Source organism: Coprinopsis cinerea, assembly GCF_000182895.1.
Source record: "Coprinopsis cinerea okayama7#130 chromosome 3 map unlocalized cont3.3, whole genome shotgun sequence".
In the NCBI taxonomy this organism is placed as follows: Eukaryota; Fungi; Basidiomycota; class Agaricomycetes; order Agaricales; family Psathyrellaceae; genus Coprinopsis; species Coprinopsis cinerea.
This window is the reverse complement of record NW_003307542.1, coordinates 3219732-3245000: the sequence shown is the minus strand read 5'-3', so window position 1 is coordinate 3245000 and position 25269 is coordinate 3219732. Positions and strand designations below refer to the sequence as shown.

General features: G+C 50.6%; 4 protein-coding genes across 4 annotated transcripts; 3 read left to right on the top strand and 1 right to left on the bottom strand.

The window, feature by feature from the left end:
• Positions 1 to 1542: 1542 nt before the first annotated feature.
• On the top strand, positions 1543 to 1764 carry CC1G_14284 (hypothetical protein; the record flags this gene model as incomplete). The annotated part of the gene is made up of 1 exon (XM_002911708.1): positions 1543 to 1764. The coding sequence occupies one exon, from the start codon at positions 1543 to 1545 to the stop codon at positions 1762 to 1764; it is 222 nt and encodes a 73-aa protein (XP_002911754.1).
• A 4635-nt stretch (positions 1765 to 6399) lies between these two features.
• CC1G_02364 (hypothetical protein) lies at positions 6400 to 7611 on the bottom strand (the record flags this gene model as incomplete). Its single annotated transcript, XM_001830861.2, has 1 exon — positions 6400 to 7611. One exon carries the CDS (start codon positions 7609 to 7611, stop codon positions 6400 to 6402), a length of 1212 nt encoding a protein of 403 aa, XP_001830913.2.
• An 826-nt stretch (positions 7612 to 8437) lies between these two features.
• Positions 8438 to 8860, top strand: CC1G_14283 (hypothetical protein; the record flags this gene model as incomplete). Its single annotated transcript, XM_002911707.1, has 2 exons — positions 8438 to 8555; positions 8634 to 8860. 2 exons carry the CDS (start codon positions 8438 to 8440, stop codon positions 8858 to 8860), a joined length of 345 nt encoding a protein of 114 aa, XP_002911753.1.
• Positions 8861 to 13687: 4827 nt separating this feature from the next.
• Positions 13688 to 19556, top strand: CC1G_02362 (hypothetical protein; the record flags this gene model as incomplete). The annotated part of the gene is made up of 10 exons (XM_001830859.2): positions 13688 to 13952; positions 14010 to 14444; positions 14497 to 15500; positions 15550 to 16111; positions 16168 to 16667; positions 16726 to 17370; positions 17423 to 17583; positions 17659 to 18117; positions 18171 to 18363; positions 18474 to 19556. 10 exons carry the CDS (start codon positions 13688 to 13690, stop codon positions 19554 to 19556), a joined length of 5307 nt encoding a protein of 1768 aa, XP_001830911.2.
• Between the last annotated feature and the right edge of the window lie 5713 nt (positions 19557 to 25269).

Sequence of the window (25269 nt, the reverse complement as noted above, 5' to 3'; positions counted from 1 at the left end):
CCTACCGAGGGCTGAAGATGGCGGCGAAGGACCGTAAAACTTGGGGGATTACATGGCCATGACGCTACATCCGTGCGAGGTCGAAAAGATTTGAGGCATTAAGTGAAGCCGTTGGTGTTATATCCCTGCCATGTCCCCTCTCTCCAAGAAATGGGCGTAGAATTCGACCACTGAATAAATGTGCTTCGGGGAGGCCTCCAACTGCAAATTATACCTACCACCGCCACTGGGCCGCCACTGTACCAGTTTCGTCTGGGGACTCGGAAATTACCCAGATATTACGGTCGGGCGCTTGATCTGCTGGGACGTGCCAAGCTCCATCAGATAAGATATGTACCTCTCATCAATTCCTCTGAAACATGTCAATAAGATTAGAACCATCGTGGAGGGAGTAGAGGTCACCTGAAGCAGTTGAACCTGTGAACTCTGCCAGTGAATGTGAAACGGAATCAGCTGGTCAGGAAAGAAGTCACAGCCCGCCAGAATCTCGAGAAGATATGCCTGGTAGGAAGGTCTATGTGAGACGCTGTGATAGACCTTTTAAGCTAGTCGCCTAAAGCCATAGCGCAGGAACGTCATCGTCCGAGTTTAATCCCGTACGAGGAGGGAAGACCACGCGAGAAGATACGCCGATAGAATTCCGTCTCCCTTCCGGTTGCGGGGAAGCGCTTCCGATGCCCTAAAGTCCGTGCATATATACAACGAGACTGCAATATTAACGCAAAGTATGGGTAGGATCGACGGAGGAGAAACGGGATATGGTTGAATTGCAGTTAGAGCTTTGCAGATGACGCCGATTGAAGCCGCGCTGCCATTGTCTTCCAACAAACAACAGAAGCATCCTCGAGGTAACTGTCACTTGATTCGCCAGTGCAGAAGAGTCCAGCAGGTCATCGATCCTCGCTGATGACCAGGAGTTCGAAGAATTTCTGGGATACCTCGGATTCAGCTTGGTACGGATGCAAATCCGCCAAATGACGCAGGCGTGGTACGGATGAGGGACGCTGATCTCCAGTCATCGGAGGCAACGACCCGGTTCGACTTGAATCACCTGGGCCCAATTAAGTAGGCGACAACCTGAATACCGGAGACATGAGGCCCAGTAAAAATCAGTGGTTCTGTCTTTCTTCCATCCTGCAGGTTCAACTTGCCTTTCCCGATAACATGTTTCTAGTGGCGTACACAATTCCGAGGGTGTTACTGTAGCAAGGCCATCGGGTTTGTTCGTCCGGTCGAGGGTCGGAGTACCAAGGACACGGCTATGAGAATCCCAAGTTGAACGAGAGCACAGTCGCGAGTGAGAAACCAAGAGTACGTCGGCGGCGATCACAAGTTAAAAAGCACCTCGATGAAGGAGGTTCTTCGCAGATAGTCGACAGGACTAGAGGTATCTTCAAGAATGTGTTCGCAGCACCAAAGCTGGTTTGGGAATGGAACGCTGCGAACCTTCGAATAAGGCCACCTAGACAGCTGAGTCAAGACTCACGGTAGCCCGTCCTCCTGAAGTCAGAGTTCCCCACCAACCGACTCCAGTACGATACCATGGCCACTGGATGCTTGATTCTGGGTCTCGGACTCATCGGCCTGCACTGGCAAGGTTTCATTCCATCATTGCCGTGGCGGGATGGGAACGGGAAGGGTGGAATGCAGAGATTAATGGTGCCCAAGTTTAAGTTCATTACCAGACGGATGAACGACCTCAGCGAGATTGCGATGGTGGTGGTGAACTCATTGAGTGTCGTGGAACCTCCCGCTAAGCGTTGATGTTTGGTTCCAATGGGTATGCCAAACAACGTACCATTGGGCGCAAAATTGCGTTGAATCGTCCTATCCTGAGCCCCTGCCACTCGGTTCTACCCGCCTTTTGGCTTCTCAAGTATGACTCTGACCGAACAACCTTCGACCACGAAGAGCCGATCCTAGTCTCTCCCAGCTTTCAAGGCGGTCGGATCTGAGGACGGTTGCAATGGTTCTAGCTTTCTATATCTCGACGTCTCAGGCTCCAATGACGGTTCATTCTACTCTGCGTGCTATACATGCTCACCTGAAGGCTGATCAACAACGTGTTCCTCCTTGCTTGTCTGTTGACTTTGAATTCGGTGTCATATGATCCGAGCATTCCAAGCTGCCTCAGGTGGAAGAACGCTGGTGCAGCAGTCTATGAATTGCTAGTCTCTGCTCCGCGACGCTAGTCTAACAGAGTGGCTGCAGTCCGTTACAATGACGGTCAAGGGTCTGGTTACCGGTTTCTGACTGTCCTGGGACATATTATACCGGTCCAGATACTGTATCCAAGGAGCTGGCTGGGGGTCGGATACCGGCCTTGTTCTCATGCGCAAGGGCCCTTCTGACCTTCGATGTGACCATGCAATTTCAAATCAGTCAGCGTTCAGACAAGTCGCGGCTCGTTGCTTACAGGCCAACAACTTCTGGAGTAAGTATAGTGCTGTGCGTATCGCAGAGTTCCCATTCTTATACCCCTAACCTACGCAATCGCTCATTTCACAGCATCTAATCGCCTAAAACGACCATACTATTATTGACACCTTCAGCGCTGTAGATATCGCGTGTTACGATATCGAAAACTACACCTTTGTGAATCGAAGACACCCTCAAAATGCAGAGAACATACCCTTGTTTACCTCACTCCCAGCATACAGCATACAAACCGATTCACCTATCCATAGACGACAAAATTCCAATCCATCAACTATTTCTTCGAGGAAGGCCTTGGCCTACAACCCGACGTCGCGCTCTTGTCTTCGACAACACATTGTGTTAATGACTTCGACCGGTTCGAGCCATTCGAACCACCCCTCTTCTCAAACCGCACCGCGCACTTGGCAACAAACCGGCATTTCAAGCATAATTGAGCCTCGAATTCGAATTCGAATATCACTCACAAACGTGATCGCACAACTCCGGACAAGTGCGATCCCTGCCCAGGCGGAATTGGCTTCATCGACCTGGTTCACGGAAATACTTCCGATAATTTGCCTTTTCGACACATGGAATCAGTGGTTCGGTGGTTTACTTGATTAGAAAGGATTCGAACTGGTCACTGTTGTGAAACAAGAGTCTATCGATGACTTGGTCACTTGCCTCTTGCCAATAATCAAGTGAGAAGAATTGGTTGCTTAAGCTCGGTTTTATCCCAGGCGCCTCGAGGCAAAATGACATCGATAACTGTGTTCTATCTAATCGCAGGCATCTGGGCTCCGGAGGGCCGCAACTATTGCTGCAACCATCTATCCCGCCTCCGACTAATCCATGCCCTATAACCTGGTCATTCATATGGATGGATGATAGTTACGCCTCTAACACACTTTTCCGAAGGTTATAGCGCTCCTTCCTGGCTGACCATCCTATTTATAACGCCTCTAGTGTACTTGACCCTCGTTCTATCCATCCTTATCTTAACACCACCGCTCGCCACGGCCGCCACACCACTTGTTCTTCCCAGGTACCATAGCAGTCTTTAATCAACTAGCTCTGCCCACTCGTCAGCCAAGCCATAATTCGAACATCCGCAAGGTGGAACTTTCCGAGATCACATTCTGACTCGTCGAATTGCGGGGAAACAAACACTCACTTCACAAACAAGCCTGTAGAAGTCCAGAGCGACTTACATCGTACATAAGTAGAAGAATGACGAAATTCGAGCCTATTTTCCAATTTCTCTCATGAGTGCTCAGTGCAAACACTAGGCTGACTGATTGTCAGCCGTCAGTTATTTCAATCGATAGGCACTTGCCGTGAAGCCTTGAGGCAAGTAACTGATAATACACAGTAGTGACATGCAGCTTATTATACTTACAACACAGCTTCACTTGGGATACGTTAGGATTGGTAAGACCCTCATGGAAAGCGAGAGCCTAGCATGAGAGGATGGAGCTGTGGCGGGTTGGTCACCAGTGCCGTGGAAGGGGCCACGAAAAGAAAGACCTCTCCTGCCTTATTGAACTGTATTCCTTTTCGACATATGGTAACACCCTTCTCACCACAAGGTTTATAAATACAGCGCCCAGAAGTCCTAGACTAGTCCCGGCTCCGTACAGAATCCCTTTAGACGCCAATGACTCGGCGAAATTCGTATCACTCACATCCTACAGGCGTACAGCCTGAAGTGGGCGCATGCATAGGACAATAATCAACACGCTGTTTGCGAACAGAAATCGATCCCAACTGCCCATCTATCTAAACCCACCGTATCCACCCTTCGACTCGCGGAGCGTGACAAAGTCTCGGGGCGCTTAACCCATAAAAGGCACTCTCCAACTGGTTCGCGTCCCTCGAACCCGCTGGGAGTTCGAAGTCCTTCCATACCAGCGCGCCGTTCTTGACATTCGGGTTCCTTCACAACCTGCCTATCCAGTCATGGTTCGCCCATCGCGAATTTAACAGAACCCCAGCGCCCAGAACATCGAGGGTCGGCATCGAATGACATTGACGTCGTTTGGTTGGCTGGTCCAAGCCAAAAAGAAATTCCACGAGTAAAAAAAAAAAGCACGTCAACCTGAGCTCATATTCCTACAAAGACAGAAGACAGGTAAGTATTAAAACAACACACAGGTCCTGGCAAATTTCTCCAGCCCCTTCAGGAAGGTCGGTACCCAATCTCGAGCATGTCGAGTCGACGCTCCCACCCTTCCACCCCTCCCAACCCAAACGTCAATTATTTTCACTTCCGTGTATGTATGTCGGGTCTCCGAGGAGTGGTAACGAAACCCTAGTCCCTAGAAAATCAAAAGAGTCAAGACTCTTCGCGCCGCCGTAACGTACACCTGCTCAAGCTCCCGTTCCGTCGCTCCGCGATGCCCTTGGTTTTTTCCTTAGGGTTTTCCTCAAAAGTTACTGTACGCCACCATCGGGACTCGTCCACCGCATTGTTACTGGAGTTTTCGGAGGGTCGGAAGGTTCGGCTACATCGATACCCATGCCTGCCCTGGCAGCAATGCTCGTCTCGTCATGATGCACGATGCATTTACCGCCAGTGTATCCGAGTCAGCCCTGGCCGGGTCCAGAGTATTGATTCGTTACAGAGTACATATTGATTTTGTGTAAACCGGGTAATGGATTCAGTATCAAGCTCCCGAATGCTACATCGCCCATTTGCCGAACCTCCCGAGGATAGTACGACTTTCAAGAATGCGGGAGGTTAATCGAAAGCACGTTGCGATGGACCTGTCCTAAATTCCTGAAAGCGTGTTGTTGCGGCAATACTCGCTCAGCGCAACGTCGGACCATCTCTTGATTCCCTCACTTCTGACATCGGAGAAATATTTCTTTGGGGATTTTTCTGGGAATTTTTCGTTCATGGCGAGTCGGCCCTGACGACGCTCGCAGTCGCTCGCAGTTGTCTGCGTTGTCCCAATGTTCGGTAGGCTTTTCCCCAATGAGTGAGCTCGTCCTCGCCCACCCCAAGTCACGGTCCCAAGTTCCGGACACCCACCGACGTGTCGCGTCGTGTCGGTCCATTTCCCCAAGTCCTTTACTCTGAATCACGAAGATCAACTTAAGTACGCACAGCGTGCGCAACAAAGTCTTCAAGTTGGAGTTCAACAAGTGTATTATTCTTGCTACATAAAATATCGTCTATGTACTACTACTACTCTCTCTGTACCTCCACCGGTACCACTAAAAACACAGGGGGAGACATCGAAGAAAGAGTAGAAAAAAAGGAAAAGGAAGGATAGAAAGAGAAGACAAGACTAGATAATATACAACGTTTGGATTTGATTTCGAATTCGATTGTTTCTTGGGGAACGAGGATGCGGGGGTATGGAAACGATGCGGGATGGAAAGGACGATGATGTGTAGTGAGAGATGCATATGCGAGGAAAGAGAGAGGAAAGCAAAAAAGCGATTATTTAAATAAAGGCAGGGACGAGGAGGGTAAGGAGCGACTCAAGGGGTCGGATAACGATGATCAAGCAAGTCCTTGAAACAACAAAACATAAAAACTCAAAAAACGAGCGTGGATACTGGTACGAACAAAAAGCAGTTGAAAAGCTTTGAAAGGTAAGTACAATAGGTGGTGTTTTCAACCCGTGTATAATTGCAGTGAGGGCTGTAAAACGAGAAGGGGAATTGTGAACTATTATACTATACACAACTTTTGACGAAGTGAAAAACTTGTCACGGCATAAGCGAGTGAACAAGGGCAGGAAGGAGAAGGTAAGAAAAGAAAGCAACATAAGACGCGAAACGAAAAAGCCCATGTAAGAATACAAAAAATACACAAGATATGCAAGCATAATGGAACGACGATGAGGGAGAGTGGACGTTATACTACAGCACTGGAATCCAAAAAGAACGGAAAACCAACCACGATTTTTGTTTGAAACGAAGCAAAAATAACCATAACCCATAACCAAGTATAAAGAAAAGAAAAAAAGTCTAAAGGACAACAGCGTTATGAGCCTGCTGGTGCTGTTGTTGTCGTTGTTGTGTTTGTTGTTCGTCTTCTCCACCACCGAGCAACCTGCGCTTGGTCCACCTAACCCATTCCGTAACACCTCCGCCCTCACGCTTCCTCTGCGCCATAATCAACCTCCGCTTCGTCTCCTCGTCCGACGAGTCCGAGCTGTCGGGTGGAACACCCAGCCCCTCGATCTCCGCAAACCCAACATACCCATCCATCTGCCTGCACCGAGCAGACGCACGGCGAACGTTAAACTGCGGTCGATGGGGTTGCGGACCGGTAGACTGGATACCACCAAAGTGTTGCATAGACTGAGAACGGTGGTGGAGCGTTGATGAGAGACGGGAGCATAAGCCTGAGCATCGTCCACCGGAACAAGAGCATGATTCCTCTTCTTCATCGTACTCGTCGTCATCGTCATCATCGTCGTCTGCGTCGTCGTGGTCGTCGGAATATGCAGAGGGAACGCCCGATCGTCCCCGCCTGTGATCGTACCTCAGGGGCGGAGCAGCAGTCGCGGAGCGTCGATGGTCAAAAGTGGTCTTGTAAGGCGAGGGCATGTACTCTTTTGCGTGTCGGCCCATGGAGTAGTGGTGATACGCAGCCATCTGTGAAGGTGGTGTGGGCGGAGGCGTGAGGAGTCTCACGTCCTCCGGGTCCTCGTCCTCATCCTCCTCTTCAGGCGTAGGTGAGCCATCCGAAACCAGCGGAGGCGTGGTTCCACTCCTCCCGTGGTGATGATATTGGCCGTGACGAGTTTGAGATCGTTGATGATATGAAGCAGGTGTCGTGTGAGTTCTCTTTGGGGAAGGATAGGCATGGGCTGAAGGAACCACGGGTGCTGGTTCCGTCCGGGACCTCGATCGTTGATGATGGTAAGCAGAAGCAGAGGCGGGTAGAGTGGTCATATCTTCTCTGGACATCGATCGCGCGCTATTACTGCCACTCGAAGGCGGGGTAACAGCCATCACTGACATCCCGTGCTTCCCGCCGACCGCACAGCCTTGCACCCATCGCCCGTTCTCGTCATACGCGTAGTTCTCGTCGCTGCTGTCCGTACGCTCCGAGAGTTCCTCGCCGTTCCACTCGCTCCTCCGGTATCGGTCGTCGCTCCTGGATCCTCGGGAGTTGCTCGATTGGAGCACCTGCTCCAGCCTCGCGCGCAACACCTGTTCGTTTGGTGTCATTGTCTGGGGCTCGTTGTGATACGGCTCGGGACCAGGGGAGAGTGGAAGCGGGTGAGGCACTTGTCGCCTTGATAGTGTCGGCGATTGGTGTGTTCGGGCTGATGAGGCGACAGAGGGGGCGTAGCTCGGACCTCCCCTCGAGGGTGGGACGGGACTGCAGGGGCTGGATGGGCGGTAGTGGTAGGGGTTGCTCTTGACAGACGACCGGCGAGTCAGAGTGGGCGGGCTCTGGGCAGCGGCATCGTGGTGGTAAGGGTAGGGTGAGGAAGCAGCAGCGTCTTCATGACGTAGGCGTTGCTGTTGGGCGTCGTAGTGATGAGGTTGCCGATGATGGCCAGGGCCTTGACTATGACGTCTGGATCGCGACTCTGGTGCGGGGGACGGGGACGGGGAACGGGGCGTGACCATCGCGCTTCGGAATAGGAAATTGCCTCTAACTAGGTCTTCTGCCCGATGCTGGTCACTTGAGGAGGGGACGTGCGAGTGCCGTCTCTGGTGAGCTCGCACTGGTGAACGGGACGCTGAGTGGTGGGTGGACGCGTGGGGGTGTGCAGTGTGAGGGAGAGGGTTTCGCTCGTGTTCGTCCTTCATGAGTACTTCACGCAGGAGTTTCTCTGAGCGACTAGGGGGCCTATGTGGCGTAGTTTGTGGTGCCGAATTCGAGCTTGAGGGGCTCGATGTCGAAGGCGAAGATGCGTGTTTGGGCCTTGGGTGATGAATCTGCGGCATATCGGTTGAGAAAAGCAAAGATGAGTGGGGAGTAGTGGCTGTAGTCACAAGAGTGATTGGGGCCGTTACTGGTGTCGTTGGTGAAAGGATATTGGCGATGACCCGAGGTGACAGCGGTGGTCTCGGGACTGCCGCAGGCGACAACGACAGAGGCGATGGGACTCGAGAAGGGTTGAATGCAGCTTTTAGCAGAGAGAAAGATGGGATTGGGCTGAGTAGGCTAGCGCGAGGGGATTTTGGCGAGTAATTTGAAATCCCTTAAGACGATTGATGAGTATTGATGGGTGTTATAGGACGCGATAACATACCGTTGTTGTCGTTGGGACGGGAGTCAGAGACAGTGACGGGGGAAGTGGTGCGGTGGGGGTGGGCGTTATTAGGGGAAGTGGAATTGTGTTGGGCACACGTAGAAATAGAAAAAGCGCTGCTGCAAGGGCAGGTGCCCTCGTCTGGTTCACAGATTCTCGATTGGGAAATACCAGATCGAGATCCATTTCTGCAACCACTCTCTGGGGATTGAGCTGGCTCGCTCATCCTGCTCCGTTCGATTTGGCTCGGTTTGCACCAAGAATCCTTCGTTCCCACGCTTCTCTCCACTTGTCAACCCAAAAAACCCTGAGGGCTTCTCCAGGTCAAAAAAACCAGCCTACTCTTTGCGATCGTCACGGTGACTGCTACGCGTTGCTGCCCTCGATAACAAGGCCGCTTGGCTCCAACGCGCACGTGCACGGCTGGACTGGACGAGCTTGAGCCTGTTTCGAACACACGCCGCAAACACGAGGTCGGGCGAGGATGATGGTCCCTAGAGTCAACAGTTCACGGGTCGGGACTCGGGCGAGCGCAAGGGTGGACTTGCCTTGCTGGATCTTGACCGTTTGGCCGACACGAGGCTTTGCGGACCGTAGGGTGGCTGCTGCGGGTGGCCTATATGCGCCTATAAACTACGAGGCGGTGGATCTTCCAAGCACTAGAAGCTTTGTAGAAGCCGACCGCGTCGAATAGTAATGTACGCCTGGTACAAGCGATTCCGTTCCGCTGATATGACTCGGAGGGTATAAATTAAGGAATAAGGATAAGGGCGGTCTTGCGCTATTTCAAACTGGGTGGGCGGCGTTGTCGGTGTCGATGACGAGCGTCTAAGAGCGCTGGAGATGGACGTTAGCGACGACGGCGGCGGCGAAGAGTTGGTACGTGGTGGTGGTCAAGAGGAAAGATGGAAAATTGCGATGCTATGCATGCCATGACGGTCTACCTAAGCAATGTAAGCAAGGGAGCGCCGTAACCCGCTCGAAGCTTATTCGGCAAGTCGCGTGGGGTTGTGGTTAACCACCCTCGGTAAACATAACAACGGAATCAAAAAAATCATTAGATGGCCATCTAAACAGTCTGTACGCATGCATACAGACCCGTATTACCCGACTTACATTGGGGAAACGGCTAGCTAGCGAGTTGGGGAACGACGAACACGTCGTCAAAACCCTGAACGGCGCACAGGCCGACCCTTGTCGGTAAGCCGCACGCGTGTGCAGCTCAATTCAAGACAAGGCGCACCGACCCGACCCGACTCACCCGCCCGCTTAGATAATTAAGCCAATTGACTCCGGCGCACAGTCGGTCTTGGCACAGTCCCCAGCATCACCACGATCGAAGGGATTCCCCCAGATCAATTCAAATTGGAATTTGGAAATGCAGTTCTACCGCCTGCACTATTGGGTTTCTGGGAAGGAAAATCCCACCGGGGTTCTAAATTACAGGGTGTGTTGCCGCCGTCTAATGCGACCTGGTTGCACTACATACGTGGAACCACGAAGAAGGAATGAACGAAAGAATGGAATAACGTCCAGCCACACTCCGTCTAGGAAATGAGCAGGAATCCTGGCCAAGGTGCGCAATTGAACTCCACATTAAATCTGTGATTTTCGTGAATTTATCGAGGTGTTCGTTTTGTTCTTTCTATTTTCCTGCTTTTCTCTGGTATATCACTACACGTAAAGACAAGAACGCTCACTGGACCCTCTGTGACCGCCCTCCCGAACAACGATTACAACGGGCCCTTGTCCAGGGGTATCTATTATCACCACCGTCGAGACCTTGTCCTCATCGTTCCTCCCCACTCCTAAGATTCCACTCGCGTGCTCTAATTAACACAAAAGCCTGCTCGCTTATTATCCTTCAATTCAATTAGGAAATCCAACCAAACTCGAATGCGAAGAACGAACAACAACTCGAACCCGCGGTACCTGACAATCTATTTCCCCACATTCTATTGATCCCAATGCCATAACAGAACATAAGAATGCTCACTTGCAACCTCATTGAGATTATGATATCAAGCGATTGGAAAAGAGGCGTGACATTTCACTGACAGCTCCGTCCGGTGTACGTACTACACAGGCTGCGCTGCACCAGATACTGGGTTTTGACCCCATTTCCGCGAACGGAGTTCTAGTCATCTATAGAGTAGCACAGAAAGCAAGGAACTTCTAAGCATCTTTGTAAAAAGTGAATGGGAGCTTGGAGTAAGTATGTTTTTGCTTTGGAAGACACGATGCAGGTCATCTGCCACCTGGGGGGTTGGTCGTATCAGTATCAGTTACCAGACTTGAAGCTTGACTTGGCGGATTGAGAAAGAGAGAGGCATTTACTTACGACCGTTTGAGATGCCGGCGGAATTACTTTGCAGCTCTCTTGTCGGTGTAAATCTACTGAATAGCCATAGGACACGTCCATTGACAATTGGGCGCTATTTTCGGAGGGCTGTATTCGCACAGCCCGGGTTCTCAAGTTCGCGGTTTTGCTTGGATTACTTGGTATGTTGAATAAGTAACGCACGGCTAGACTAGACACCACCTAGACTTGTCCCGGTTTTCGCAACTTTCCGGTCGTTAATAAACCTCCGAGTGTCGAGGAGGTCGTAAGGTTTCGGCCTCAGGTTACCGTTGAGCGCCGGAGTGGATGTCGGACCAGAACTTGGCCTCGAGTACTTAGGGTGTTTCGCAAAATCACATCAACTGAACCACTTGGAATCCCGCTCGAAGGGTTGCAGCGGCGAAGTTAGAAGAGTCGAGTCGCTCGAGCGACAATCGACCAGGTCGTGTGTGATTCAATAAAGTTACCAAGAGCCAACACTTCAACCTCCCTTCCATAAATCTCACAGAAAACCTTACGGTTGTGAAGGAGCGGTTAGCGTATACGTAGTAAAAGGCATCTCATGACCCAGAGAGCGGGAGAAGATCTGCCACAAACCGAAGGGTGACTGACTGTCTGAACACTCCTCCGATCTCACAACTGTAACGACGTCCCTTCAGATGACCCCGCACTTACCTCACTTGGGTTCTCGCCGTCACACTTTTCCCTGTCTCAACCCAGGGCTCCGACGTACCCTAGTTTCGGGTTGTGGAGTCGGGTAGTGTGCTAGGGAGGCGGTACGTCTTTCCCTTTTATGTTCTTAATTTTCTTCTTGGGTGGCGAGGGAAGGGTGAGGACGGGGTTGTGGTAACTCTACGCGAGATTCGAGGGCTATCGTGTCTCCGATTCAAATGTGATTCAGATGGAGTTCAAGGAGGTTAGTTTGGCTCAGGAGAGTTCACGCGTTGCTGTGAAGTTGCTGTGAAGACGAGGTTGTTCGACGGGTGGTGGCAAATTCCAACTCGTGTTGGAATGTTTATTTCGTCTCAAGATTTTTGTGAAAGCTAAGCGAGGCATTCTCGTACGGTGGAACATTCGAGTCATATTGCTCTACTGTACCCCTCTGGTTCGCATTTCGAGGGTACCTTCTCAGAGTTCTCCTTTGTCTTTCTCGGTAATTAAAATCTTTCATTAAACTCATCGCGTCCCTGTTTGTTTTTCATCTCTCTGTTCTATGAACTTCGATTCTACCTTTCCCTGCCTTCTGTCTTTCTCTCGTCTTACGTTCCTTTTCCACCGCATACAGCTCCCAGTCGCAGTACAGTCAGCACCCTCAAATGTTTCTCCACCCATTTAGAAAACCAAGGGTCCAAACTCTTCGCTCAAACGTTTCAGTCAAACACTGATTCCTGAAGTTAACAATGCCGAAGTTAGTACCTCGACTCATTACTAAACCTCATCAAATCTAGCCAGGCGTAATAAAAATCTAGAATCTCACCCTTTGCCTGGAATCCAGAAGAAATCACAAAGACACCCTACAAATCGAGTAATATGCGTACGGGGGAGTGGAGGCTTTATGCTTTCGCCGCTAGCAGGAGATTTGCGGGTACTCAGGAACCCGTGTTTTCTGATGTTTTTGAATAGGACGGGTGGAATGTTAGTGGAATGGGTTTGCCTACATGCTTGGGTCATCCATACACACCTGATCCACTGGTGGAGATGGGTGAGCCATTGACCATCGCTGTCCTGGACCCCTGGTGCTGGTTCTGTTTGCCGGGGTATGCCACACCCGGTGCGGCAGATTTCTCAAGTGTGGCACACGACACGATCCAACCTTGCAATTCAATTCGAACTGAACCGGGATCTCAAAGCGCATTCCCATACTTCACTAATAAGTATCGACGGATACCCAACATCCACACACCATACTCACCGTCGTCACCACGCTATTACGTCTGGACTCTGCTTGTCGACGTACCACTCGAGATCGTCGGTGGTTGCAAAAGTACATTACGCTCCCGTAAGTTACCTAACTTACCCTGCGAAAAGTACATTAAATGTACTTACGCTCCCTTAAGGTAACTTTACCTACTGGGCCCATACATACGGTACCGTAAAGTGATGGTAAGTTGGTGGGGCACAGGAAAAGTAAGGTACGAACTTACCGAAACTTATGGTATGTTTAGAGAGATAGCTGAGAGCCTGGTGAGAGTTCGGCCCTTATACGGCGGTCATACCATATATAGAATGACAACTTACGTATTAGGCCGAAGCTGAACCACCGAGCGAGCACCTCTCCTGGTTCCTGGCTTCGACCATGACGCTCGCCTTCGGCCATCCAGACAGGGACAGCAATTTCGACCTCAAAAGGCACAGGGCGCCTGTATACGATGTGGGATGAGCTGGCGCAGTAGCAAGGGACATTTGGGGCAAGGGACGGGTCCGGGTGGTCCTTTGAAACAGTGGGATAAGGTACGAGCAAACACACATTCCACAACCCTTTATCAGGCTAACTGCATGTACAATAGTGCTTTAGATATCTTTACCTGTACCGTAGGCTGTACTATGACGCGCCAATAGACCGATTAGGCAACCCGAACATTTGCTTCCGCTTGCATGTGGGCTGAGACCATCGGGATTTCGGGAGGCGGGACGCTTGAGGGCTGGCCGCCTTTCGTCGATTTATCTTAATCGCTCTTTTCTACAGGCCATCTTCAAGATGAAGAGGATAAAACGAGCGCTTAACGCGCTCTTTTCAAGCGAAGACTCTCCACCTCCCAATCAGTCAACCAATCAGCCACCCCCGACGCACCAGGCAATTTTACTCGGGCAAAGCACAACGAACCATTCCAACGTCACATTAGGCGGGGAGAGGACCTTGTTTTCTGGACACGCGCCCGCGATTTACCCATCGCAACCGGTGAATATTGGCGGGGTTGTGACTGGCAGTGGTTTCGCAGGTCTCCAGTCTGCACAGGTGCTCGGTACGCCCTTTATCATTTACCAGCTGCGAAACTACGTTCTAACTTTAAAAAACCTAGAAATACCTGGCCTTGGAGTTCTTATTGCAAATGGACAAGCGACAGTCACCCCACAGCTCGTTCAATCAGTGGGGGAGGGTTCGTATACTTCACATCCCGGTCCTCCCGTCACCTTTGGCCTTCAATCGTCGCCCAACGTGCAAGGATCGCTTGGTACTACTCCTGCAACAGTTCCTACGCCTCCCCATCACGCTATATCGCAAATCTCAGCAACCAGCGTTGGAACACCGACTAATCCATTCGTCTTTGCGCCCTCAGCAGTCCCGAATGCCTTTGGGGCTGAAGCCCAACGTACAACTGCGTCCCAAACTGCCCATCGTGCGTCAGCTAACTCAACGACCCCGGCATTACCTTCGACATTCCATGGAGGCCAAACTTTCGCGAAAAATCCCGGTTTCAATACCAACTCTGAGGTGCTGTCTGCAGTCGAGCAAGGTGGGTACATCCGCTTACCTGTTAAGCGATATACTGAGATATTGGGGTACAGAAAAGGATCATCAAGACTGGCCTAATGGTGACGTACGACGAGAGATTGAAAAGGGAGCCAGCAAACCAGGATGGAGGGAATCCAAGTGGGTTTGGACCTCGCAGGGAAGGCGAGGCTTTGATGGTGCAGATGCCCGAACCAACGCCTGCTGCGGTGTTTTCATCTGCGCCAACGAGCAATGTCGCATCCCTGTCCGTCCCAAAACCCAGAGCGCTGCTCGGAAGGCACAGATCGACGAGGGGTGTGCGCATTGCCACACCGCCCCACTCCAGGTCTACCGCTGTACCGTTCAGTCGTTCCACTATGAACAGGAACGAGGGGGAAAGGTTTACGAAGTCTGGGCACACCAAGGAACGCATACACATCCCCGCCCTCCGCTCAACTTCCTTACGCACGACGAAAAGGCGGCTGTCGTCGCCCAGGTCCAGCTTAACCCAGTCGGCACTTCCGCTCTACAGCTCCGGGCAGGAACACTTCAACCAGGGTCGGTTCCATTGCCAGAAATATCGCCTGTACTCGCCAACGCCAGCAGTGCACGGTACTACATGAAACAGGCCCAGCAGCAACTTGGAGTAGGAGCACCGCAGACTTCCAAAGGTGGCCTGGCACTGCTCAAGGAACTGATTGGTTTGAACGACGAGTTGGGCGATGAATTCCTGATCTACTCGCAGCTTCACTCGTCTCTTGGTGTCCTGGTCTTCCGAACACGCTTCATGACCAAACTCATCGAGAGCAGTGTCGAGGATTGGGGTAGCACGGACGAGCGAATGGATGGGAGGCATGGATTTGTCTCAGATGGGAATCATTCCTTTTTCAAGGATGGGGTACTGCTGACGAGCAACGTCTTCTCTTCGAGGTTGCGGGAATGGGTTCCAGTGGTTTGGACGCTTATCTTTGGTATGGATGAAGACCACCACCGCCCTCACTTCAAGCATCTCTTTGGCCCTATAATCGCGAAGCTGAAATCAACCGGACGTCCTTTTGATAAGCGGTTTCTCCTTAACGTGAGTGCAGTCAGTTCCTCTACTTCCTTTTAACCTTACAGTCTCGTAGGTCATGGATTTTTCGCTTGCCCAACGTAGAGCACATGCCGAGGAATACGCCCTAGCTGCTGCTTCGATGATCCCAGGCTTCACACACCTTGCCCCCACTGTCCAAGAGCAGCAGATGGTTCTGCTACGGGAGGAAGCTAAGGCGGTCGAGATTGGGTGTCAGTTTCACTTTTGGAACCAAGCAACACGGGTCAAGGGTGACAGTGGTTTGGTTGACCAGGGAAGGGCGGCCGACTTCGAATATATCTTGCGCAAGATGGTCTCCAAAGAGACTGATCAAGCTCAGTTCGATGTGTGTGTCCGTCGCATCGAAACCGAGTTTCCTCAGGCATATGCCTGGATCTCATGGTGGCTCCAAGATGCCGTGGTTGGAATGATATTTCCAGCAAAAAGCAACATTCACCATGAGGATGCTGCTGACGCACCAACGACTTCCAATGCTGGAGAGCATGGTCACTCACTTCTCAATGCCGCTATGGGTTCTGGAAACGATCTGCTGGAGGGTTTACGGAAGTTGAAGAAGTATGAGAGCGCCTTTGAAAGGAAGTTCAACGCGATTAGTGGTATGAGATCTATTAACTCTGTTAGTATGTTTCGCCTTTGTGACCTCTCCCAACAGATGGTCACTTTACGCCTGCGGGTCCTCGTGAAAAGCGTTCAACAAAGCGTGTAAAGTTCTTCGAAAACGATGGGCGTGCTCCTGATACAACAACTGCTATTCAAGCGCTGGCAACCTCACCTCCTTCCATCGATTTGTATGCATCATGGCCCCTCTTCACCCTCGCCTACAAATGGGACAGCCCCAACTCCTGCTTTTTTGACCATGGCCTCGAGCTCTGGTTCCGCGCCTATGTCGTGTGGCCAGAGAAAGCTAGAGCGGAGTGTCGGAATCTCGTTCCCTCAAGCAGCTTTCTAGGGGGAATGCTTAGCCATTTCGACCGTCGGTGGAAACTCGTAACAACGACCAAAAAGAAGAGCTCCAATCCAGAATCATCGCTAAAGAAGGCACTCACAACCCAGCAAGGTGTAACCCGGAATCGAATCTTCAACCACTGGATGCCCTCCCTCGAGAAGGACTCCTATCAGTCCGCCACTGACTGGCTTCAGTTCGCTATTGAGGTCAGTATGCTACATTCCATGATTTCTAGAAGTCAACTAATTTATAGCATTTGTTTAGGACGGAAATGTTTCCCTTGACGCCCAAGCGTTCTTCGGTATCCGGAACCTGGTGTATACTAAGTGTTCCAATGGCCATGAGCAGTCCAAATGGCATAGCGAGGAAGTACACTGTCTTACACGCCTCTCGTCTCGTTTTATCGAGATGATAGGTAGTCGGGATGATCGAAGTGGGACAGCGATCTCATTGGGGGAGTACTTCTCTGAACTTGTCCCATTGAAGCCAAACCTCGAACCCGACGGCTTCACAGGGCTACAGCCATGCACTCATCGCGGATGTGGCGCAATCTCATCCCTTCACAAAATCTCGACTTCATGGCCACAGATTCTGACGATCGAGTCCAACCTCCGATGCAACGATCAAGTGGATAATACCCTCACCTTTGATTCACGGTTTACCATTGCCATCGTCGATAATCACCTCGCTGCAAACCAACCACGTGTCACGTATGAATTGGTTGGACGGATCATCTCAAAAAATGGGAACCATTTTGTTGCTCACCTCCGCCTTGGGACAAGCTACTACAGCTACGACGACATGGCCAATAATGGGAAGTTGAAGAAGCTCAAGACGAGTCAGTCTCTGGAGAAGCGTCATACCACAGAGGTGTACTATGTCTACGTTCGTACAAGTACCACTGGGAAGGTATGTGTACTTTATCTTTATCTTTCACGCAAGTATCTAACTACTATGCTAGACCATACAGCCAGGCGAAATGGCTCAAGCTACACGCCTTAATTTCATGAAGACTGTTGTCCACGGAAGTAGTGAACGACCAGTTGCGGTTTCCGACTCGGGCTCCGACCTTTCGTACATGTCGGATCCAGGGGAAGGAAATATTCCAGCACGACAACGACGGTTAGTCCTTCCGTATCTCTTCAAGCTGGTTGCTTTGGATCAACATTAGATCTGACATTGTGTTATTTCTGCCAGATCCCAGCGCGAAACTAGTAAACGCCCGAAGTCCTATATAGAACCGGAAGACATCGGTCTTGATGTTTTTGACAAAGAGACCAACATCTTCGGTGATTCGGACGAAGACGTTGGGGGTCTATTTGACACCAAGAGCGTCACGCCGGAGCCTCTAATCCCTCTTAAGCAGGAATTGGACTCGCGGGAGGAGGAAAAGGCAAGCAAAGAGCCGCACTCCAACCTCTCTGATCCTCCTAAGTCCCTTCCCAAATCGACGACCTTGACTGTTCAATCTTGTCTAACCTGCGGCGTCACCGGTCCCTCTGCTTCTGAACTGATCTATTGTGGAATTTGCAAGGTTGCTAGCCATGTGGTGTGCGTTCGGCGAACTCTACCAACCAACTTCGACGAAGCATTCGTTTTCGACTTCCACTTCTGTTGCGAGTCCTGTATCCACTACGGACGATGGGACGAAGTCATGTACGTGTATTGGATAAGAATTCCCCGGTTTGCAGCGCTAACTATAGACCTAGGATTGGATCGTTCATTCTCGTCAATATATACGAGGTTATACCGCGTTCTACGGGCCTTTCCAAGCCTGCCATGTCGTTCTACTATCCAGCAAAAATCATTGCTAGGCATGATAAGGTAGCGACGCTCCAATGGCACGAGTTCAACTACTACAGAGAGAAGATTCCTCAAGTGCCTCCAACGTTCGAGCGAGAGGTGTCAAGATGCTTTCAAGATCGTCAGTCTGAACGTATCATGTCTGGAGATCCTCACAAGGCGGGTTGCATATTCCATTTCTGGTTCATGTAGGCTCACCTATCTCACAGCAAGCGTTTGGATCGATTTGCTGGCCACTGGAGCTATCATCAGACGAGCTTACTGGGGAGCAACGGTCGAAGCTGACCGCCGGGGACAAGCTCAACCTCATGGCGGCAATGACCAATGCTCTTCCAGCGGTTGTTTCTGTTGTCAGAGGTGATCGCTTCCACCCGATTTCTAGGCTGATGGAGCAACACATGGCGAAGTTACCGGGTACAGCTTCCACACTGTCTCGGAATAATCATGTTGTCGAGTTCAGGTCTCTCTTCTCCCTCCCAGTCTTTCCGGGCCATCGAAACCTCATCGAACATTTCTTGAGGGAGGTCAATATCCTGGAGAAGATTGGGGACAAGCGAAATCCTGATGAAGCCGATACAGCTGCGGTAGGCTTGATGGAGCTGGTCGTCCTTCGACAATACTTCGGGGTCAACAGCAGTCACGATGGCGAAATTTACGAACTCAGCAGATGGCTAACTCAAGACGAGTACGACAAGTCTCTTCCTGAGAACGTCACATTGCGGGGTAGACTGGTCCGCCAACTCACCGATCACGAGAAGGCCTTCAACTCCATCAATCCAACTTCCCCAGACGACGACTCAAAGGCTTTAGTAAAGTCCGACAAGCTTTCTGGCCTGGCAACATACACAAGGCAGCAACTCCACCTTCGAATCGATGACACTCTCCGTATCCCAAACACTTCGTCCCTCGTCCAAGCTCTAACAGAACAAGGAGAACGATATATCTTTGGCTCTTACGCTCCCGAACACTGCATGGCGATGGAATTGGGCCGAGAGGAGGAAAAGAATGTCAAGGATTATCCCCCAGTCCCCGCTTTCCCTCGTAGTTTTCCATTGACTGGAACCTATCGCGTCGTCAGCAGCATACCATCGACTTCGAAGCCCACCAAGCTTGAACAGACGAAGCTCAACTTCAAACCGACCAAGAGAGAGCAGCAGATGACCACCACCACCACACGAGTACTCCGAGCTTCAACAGTCCAAAAGAGGGACAGAGTAGGATCTTTGGACGAAGAGGTGGATGTTTCTCGTTTGGGTGAGAATAAAAGAGGCACAAAGCGCGTTAGGAAGTAGATTAAAGTATCTTCTTGTCTAATAGTACTGTAAAGCCTTTAAACAATTACATTACACTTATTTATTATATCCTTCACGCACATTTCCCCTTTCAAGTTACCTTAAGTTACTTTCCACTCCTCCCTTACCCCGGAATCTCACAAGTGTTTTCTCCGCCTACAGCCACTAACTTTACTTGAAAACATTATAGAATGCTCGTTAAGCTCTATCAATCTATCTAAAGTAGGAATTTTGAATTGGAAATGTCTTGAAGCAAGAATATTGATTTAAGGTGACCGGGGAACTGTAGGTTCATTTCACGAACCTTAACAAGTTTTTGCTGCTTTGCTAGAAGCTACCAGCGTCCGACATGTGTAGTATTAATGTTTGTTTATGAATACATACATTAATATCAAATCCCCGGTGTAATATAAACCTGGAATATAGTGTCCAAGGCGGAGAGGGAACATGGAACCTTCCGTATAACGTATAACAGAGTGAATTATGAAGGAAGTTCCTGAAAGGATTTGCTCCAAAGAGACATTTGAGTGTATTAATGTATGTATTGGGTCCTCAAATAAAGTGCTTACATGACCTATAGGTACAAGGAACAACGATAGAATAAAGGTATGGGACGTGAGGTTGATGAGCCGTGTGGGCGCTTATCACTTTAGGGCAGGTCAATATTCACTACTATATCGAGCAAGGCCCGTGAATACCCACTTTTGCCAGACCTCGGTGATCATTCATCTTTCCCTTTGGCACACTAGATCTGTAATTGCTTTGTAGGACACCCGTGGCTATGCCGTCCGGTCCCCTCTCGGGGTTCACAGTCACGACTTTGCTCCCCTGCACGAATCACCCTTACCAAGAACGCCGAGTGTCTAAACTTCACATATAGGCTATACACACTATCACTACATATCAGTGCTACCTCACCTATATCTCTCCTGTTTCTCTGGGACTCATAAACCGTACCATTAATCACAATCTCCCCAAGTTACCCTAAGTTCACAAGTTCGTCGTAAGTTAAGGTCCTCACCGTGGGAATAAAGTAGCGTAAGTTCGCCCTATATGGTTTGGGTGGGCCGCACGGTAACTTACCTACATTATACCTAACTTTTCTTCCTATCGAGATCGTCACCTCGTCACACCCGTCAAGGCGCTAATTCGGTGAACCCTTTGATGACGATTGATGATTGGTGATGGAGGGCGGACTGGGATTCAGGAAATGAACAGAACATGTCAGAATCGTACTTGATAAGTCAACTTCGCATTCGAGGAGGATGAAATCAATGAATGATCATCATAATTTAAGGGTGTAATTGAAGGGTCTATTACTTGGAGACTTGAGTCTGACGGAGCAGGCGGAGGCTTGCATGTGGAATGGTATACTGATATTTCACCGGTGAGCTCTTTCCAATCATGGTTCATCAAGCAGTTCGAAATTCGAGTGTTCGAATTTCTTTTTCGCGACGCAAAAGTGCGCACTGAGACCGCGCGATGGAGCGGGAAAACATACGCGATGATGAACGAGGTAGGTGATGATGCAAGTGAGTCTTGCAAGAAGGCGTCAGCCTCACAATGCGCAGCTCTTGTTCTCTTGGGGTAACCTGAGTATCACTAACCGAGGCATCATACATTACATGTATTCCAGCCCCCCATCCCTCCCTCCTCACATTTTTCCGACACGCGTGCTTCTAAATAGAAACGCCGTCCCCTTCTTTGGGAATCCAGCTCCACGGGCGCTCGATCCCAAAATGTCAGCAGTTCACGGCAAAAGCCTCGAGCTGACCCTCCATCGTATCCATGCAATTATTTGCGATCGGCGAACTGCAACTGCACACGACCCATCGCTGAACCCTCTAATTGAACCGCTAGGAACGTGGAGCAGGTTGTTTGTTCAATTGAATTGATCCCAGAGACAGGGCGGTGATGACGATGATCATGAGTTGCCGCCGCCGGAGGGAATGCAACTGACAGCCAGATAGACAGACGCCCAAACGGCGCTTTTGCCAAGCGTGGCGTCGGGCCCGTGGAACTGGTGCGCTTCCAAAAATAGGGTGGGTGCGGGAGAAGAGTATGCACTACTAATGCTACCCACTTCGACGTCTGTATGGTCTTGTGCCCTTATTCATACCTTCTTGTGTGGCAGCATCACGCGCTTTCGACATAGAACCAAGGAGAAGAAATAGACGATTCCGAGGAGACGGCGTGTTTAGAAGCTCGTTGGCGTCGACTGTTGTTGTTGGACAGTCGGATTCTGGCGTGGGGTCAGCAGACTCGAAAGCCTTGAGGTCCAGGTCAGAAAGATGGGTGATGTGGCGAGAAAACATGCCCCGCAACTCGGAGGAAGAGGCGAAGTCGAAGGTAAAGAGTGGTTTAAGCGGTATGGAGAAGATAGTACTAGCAAAAGTTGATTATCGATTTCTTTATCTCTACAATTGACCAGCTGATTAAGGAGAGCAATCGGTCACCCGAGCGAGATAATGATTGTCCACCACGCCTTCGCCGTCCGACGCCGCATCTTGACGGACGAACGTGTCCCAAATCTCGACAAAGGCCCTTGCAAGGGTTCGGACAGTCGGAGATGTGATCTCCTGGTACTCGAGCTCAGACCAGGAAACCGTATTTCCCAAATTCCTCACCTAACCGAGATCGTAAAGGGTGATTATAACGATGTTGGTGAGATTCCAAGTGGAACCCCGAGCATAGTCGGGAAGGGGATACCAAATACGAATACCCTGAGATCATTTCGGGCGGGATGATTATGGGCAAGAGGGATGTGATTAGATGGAGAGTTATTAGTGAGTGACTTGTTGTGAGTGAAATCTTGGGAAAATAGCGAACAATTCGGTTTTTTGTCACCCGTGGGCGCGTGGGCTCTAATTTTGTTTGCCGGAATCAGAAAGTTGGTTCGCCGTTTGCCATGGACCGGTTTACAAGGTGATGACCCCCTAGTCGTGTGCTAGGGTCATTGCAGAATTCGAAACCACGAGGGCAGAAGGTTCTGTCTACCTTCACGTTGAAAGTAAACTTTTGCAGCCAAGGTTCATCAAACTTGGTAAGCGAACCAGCACTCTCTCTGAATTGTACTGCCTCTTTCAATTGACCAGCGCAAAGCTAAAGAGACGCCTACGGAGAAACAGAAGACATATAGGGAGCAGATGACAGAGATCAGATTGGTTTAAGAAGCTCTCTGAATGCCGAATAGGATAGTCACCGCGTTGTGATCATTGTTCATATATTTTAAGACTTTGTGACGCCGTCGAGGGTGAGCGACATTCTTGACTTCTGGTGTGAACCCGGCGTGCCTCGCACCGGGTTCCCGACGGGGATTGGACTGTACCTTGAGCGTTTCGCCTCAATTAACGGATAAGAGCGGGCGTTTGGGATATCTTATCACATCAAGGGTCTCTGCGATAGTGATAGCCCCTTCACTGTATCTCTGACCTCGATGTCAGATAAAAGAGACACAGGGTAGAATTACGAATGGACTTGCATCATTCCTTACGCCTTCACCCTTGCGACCCTTCGGTTTTTCCTTCTTTTTGTGTCTGCTGACCTCTCCCTCGTCAGGCCCCGGATACTGCGTGTCTCGAACGTTCGTAAGAGGGCTCTGAGCGGTTTCCTAGTGCCGATTATGCTCGGGGCGTTCAGGCCTGCCAACAATCTATCCGTTCAAAACCTTGAAGGATCCGGCGACGTCACGCACCAGCTTTCCCTCGTGTTCGCCATGTGTTCTGCCTCGATCGTTCCAGCTAGGTACTAGAGCTCCGTGACTTCATTCATCCCTGCGTGACGACCGGACACGCTGCAGCCTTCAACGGATGATGAGGTCTCGAGCCTCAAACCGAATATCCGAGTAAGGTGGTATGCATAGGCCGATGGCCATATTCACGCTTCTCGGGTGGTAGGTGGGGTATGGGGTCGTTGCCACTGCGTGTCCTTCAGATTGATTGTAATGGCCATGGAGGAAGATCACCGTAGACCTAATGAAGTTGAGAATCTGATCTATGTAGTGAAAATCCCTCACCTAGGCAGTGGGGCGTTTCTGAGCATTGGGTTTGGGCTGTGCGCATCCAGGTTGAAACCTATGAATATTAGGACCCCCATCCTCTTCACAGAAGCACGGTATCGGGCTGTGCTGTCTTGGTCTCAAAATGGACTTTGTTTCATGGAGTGCGGTGCCTCGAGCCGACAGAAGCTCGATGCCTTCCCGCCCATCATTAAGTCATTAAGTGTCCTCTATCCCCTTGTCGAAGAATGAAATGGCTAATAGGAAGGTCTGGCGTGCTCATAGAACTACTTCGATCGCTGTTCGAGTTGGTTCACGAGTCCTACAGGGTGCGAGAGCGCATGAGTTCGGTGCCGTGGAGTGGAACCTGAAAGTTCGTTGCAGCAATATTCGCGCACGCTGGAATCCATGGTGGTATGTACAGGATGCTGACAGCGGGCGAAGCTGCGCACAGCGTCCCTTTCACAGGCACATCTACCTTCTCAAGCTCCACGAGAATTGGGGTGTAAGATGGTGACCTGGTTCTTCCTTTCCATATTGACCTTTGACTGGCGGGCCTGTCGATCCCATAGTAACATGCCCTCATAAGCATCTATCACATAGAACACGCACTATTTGAGTAACCCTTCGCTCTTTGGGTCAATGTTTCCTTATTTCGCCGTTTGTTGCATACCATAAACAAAGGGCCATCGGTGTGATAGTCGCGAGGAGGGCGGGCTTACCGCACTCAGGGTTGTCACATTGACTACGGGACCTATTGAATACTGTATATAAGAGAGAAATGGGGTCCTTACGCCAGCCTCCTTTATCGCAACTTCTCCGCCCGCCATTGATTCTCTACCCGCCCCTATCTGCAGTGGCTCGCTCGCCTGCCGGCGCTTATTTGCAACCGGGTCGGCACGAGCGGCATTCCATTGCAAACCCGCCCCAACTCCGATTCGGGACCCAGCGGGCGCGGCATTCAGCGCCAGCAAGCTGCCGTCCATTGCTTGCGCTCCTCGATGACTCGGATCCCATCCCATGCAGATCTCTAAGACCTCAACGAGGACGGAGGCCGCTAATGTTGATGGTCCTCATGCTCAAAATACCTCTCAATTGGACGGCGGTGACACACGGGGGGCTGTGGATTAGGTTTTATCATCGGTTCATCAGGCAATCTGTAGGCATGCATTCTCGTCGCTCGACGTAATTGAATTGGCACCCACTGGCATTCCGTCACTGCTATCTCTAGCTTAGGACTCTCCGTGCTGTGGTGCTCGTGCTGGATCCTTCTAGATATGTTGGCGACCTGCGAGACCTATTTTTGCGCCTTCCGGTCGATCCCGCAAGCAAAAACATCTACCCCTATCGGCTTAGGTCTCTGAAAATGCCCCGAGGTTCCTCTCTGCCTCTCTAGTACTTGAAGTTGGCTTCTAATCGCTGAACGCCTTCGCCTACATCGATAGGTGAGTTCCGTTCTTGAACGGCTTACATCATGGAGACGACTAATCTTCATCTTGCAACTTAAATAGACTACCATGGAGCAAGGTGGCTCACGTTGCCATAACTATTTCAAGATAAGCTTCAAACTGGCTCACGCCTCAAACGCTTTCGACTCGATTCGTGGCCGTTGACGCGTTGGATTAAGCGGTGTCCTTCGATCGATGTACCCCAGTTTCTTACTCCCGGGCGCGCGCTCAATCAGCGCTGGTCGGGTTTCACATTTCATACGCCTTC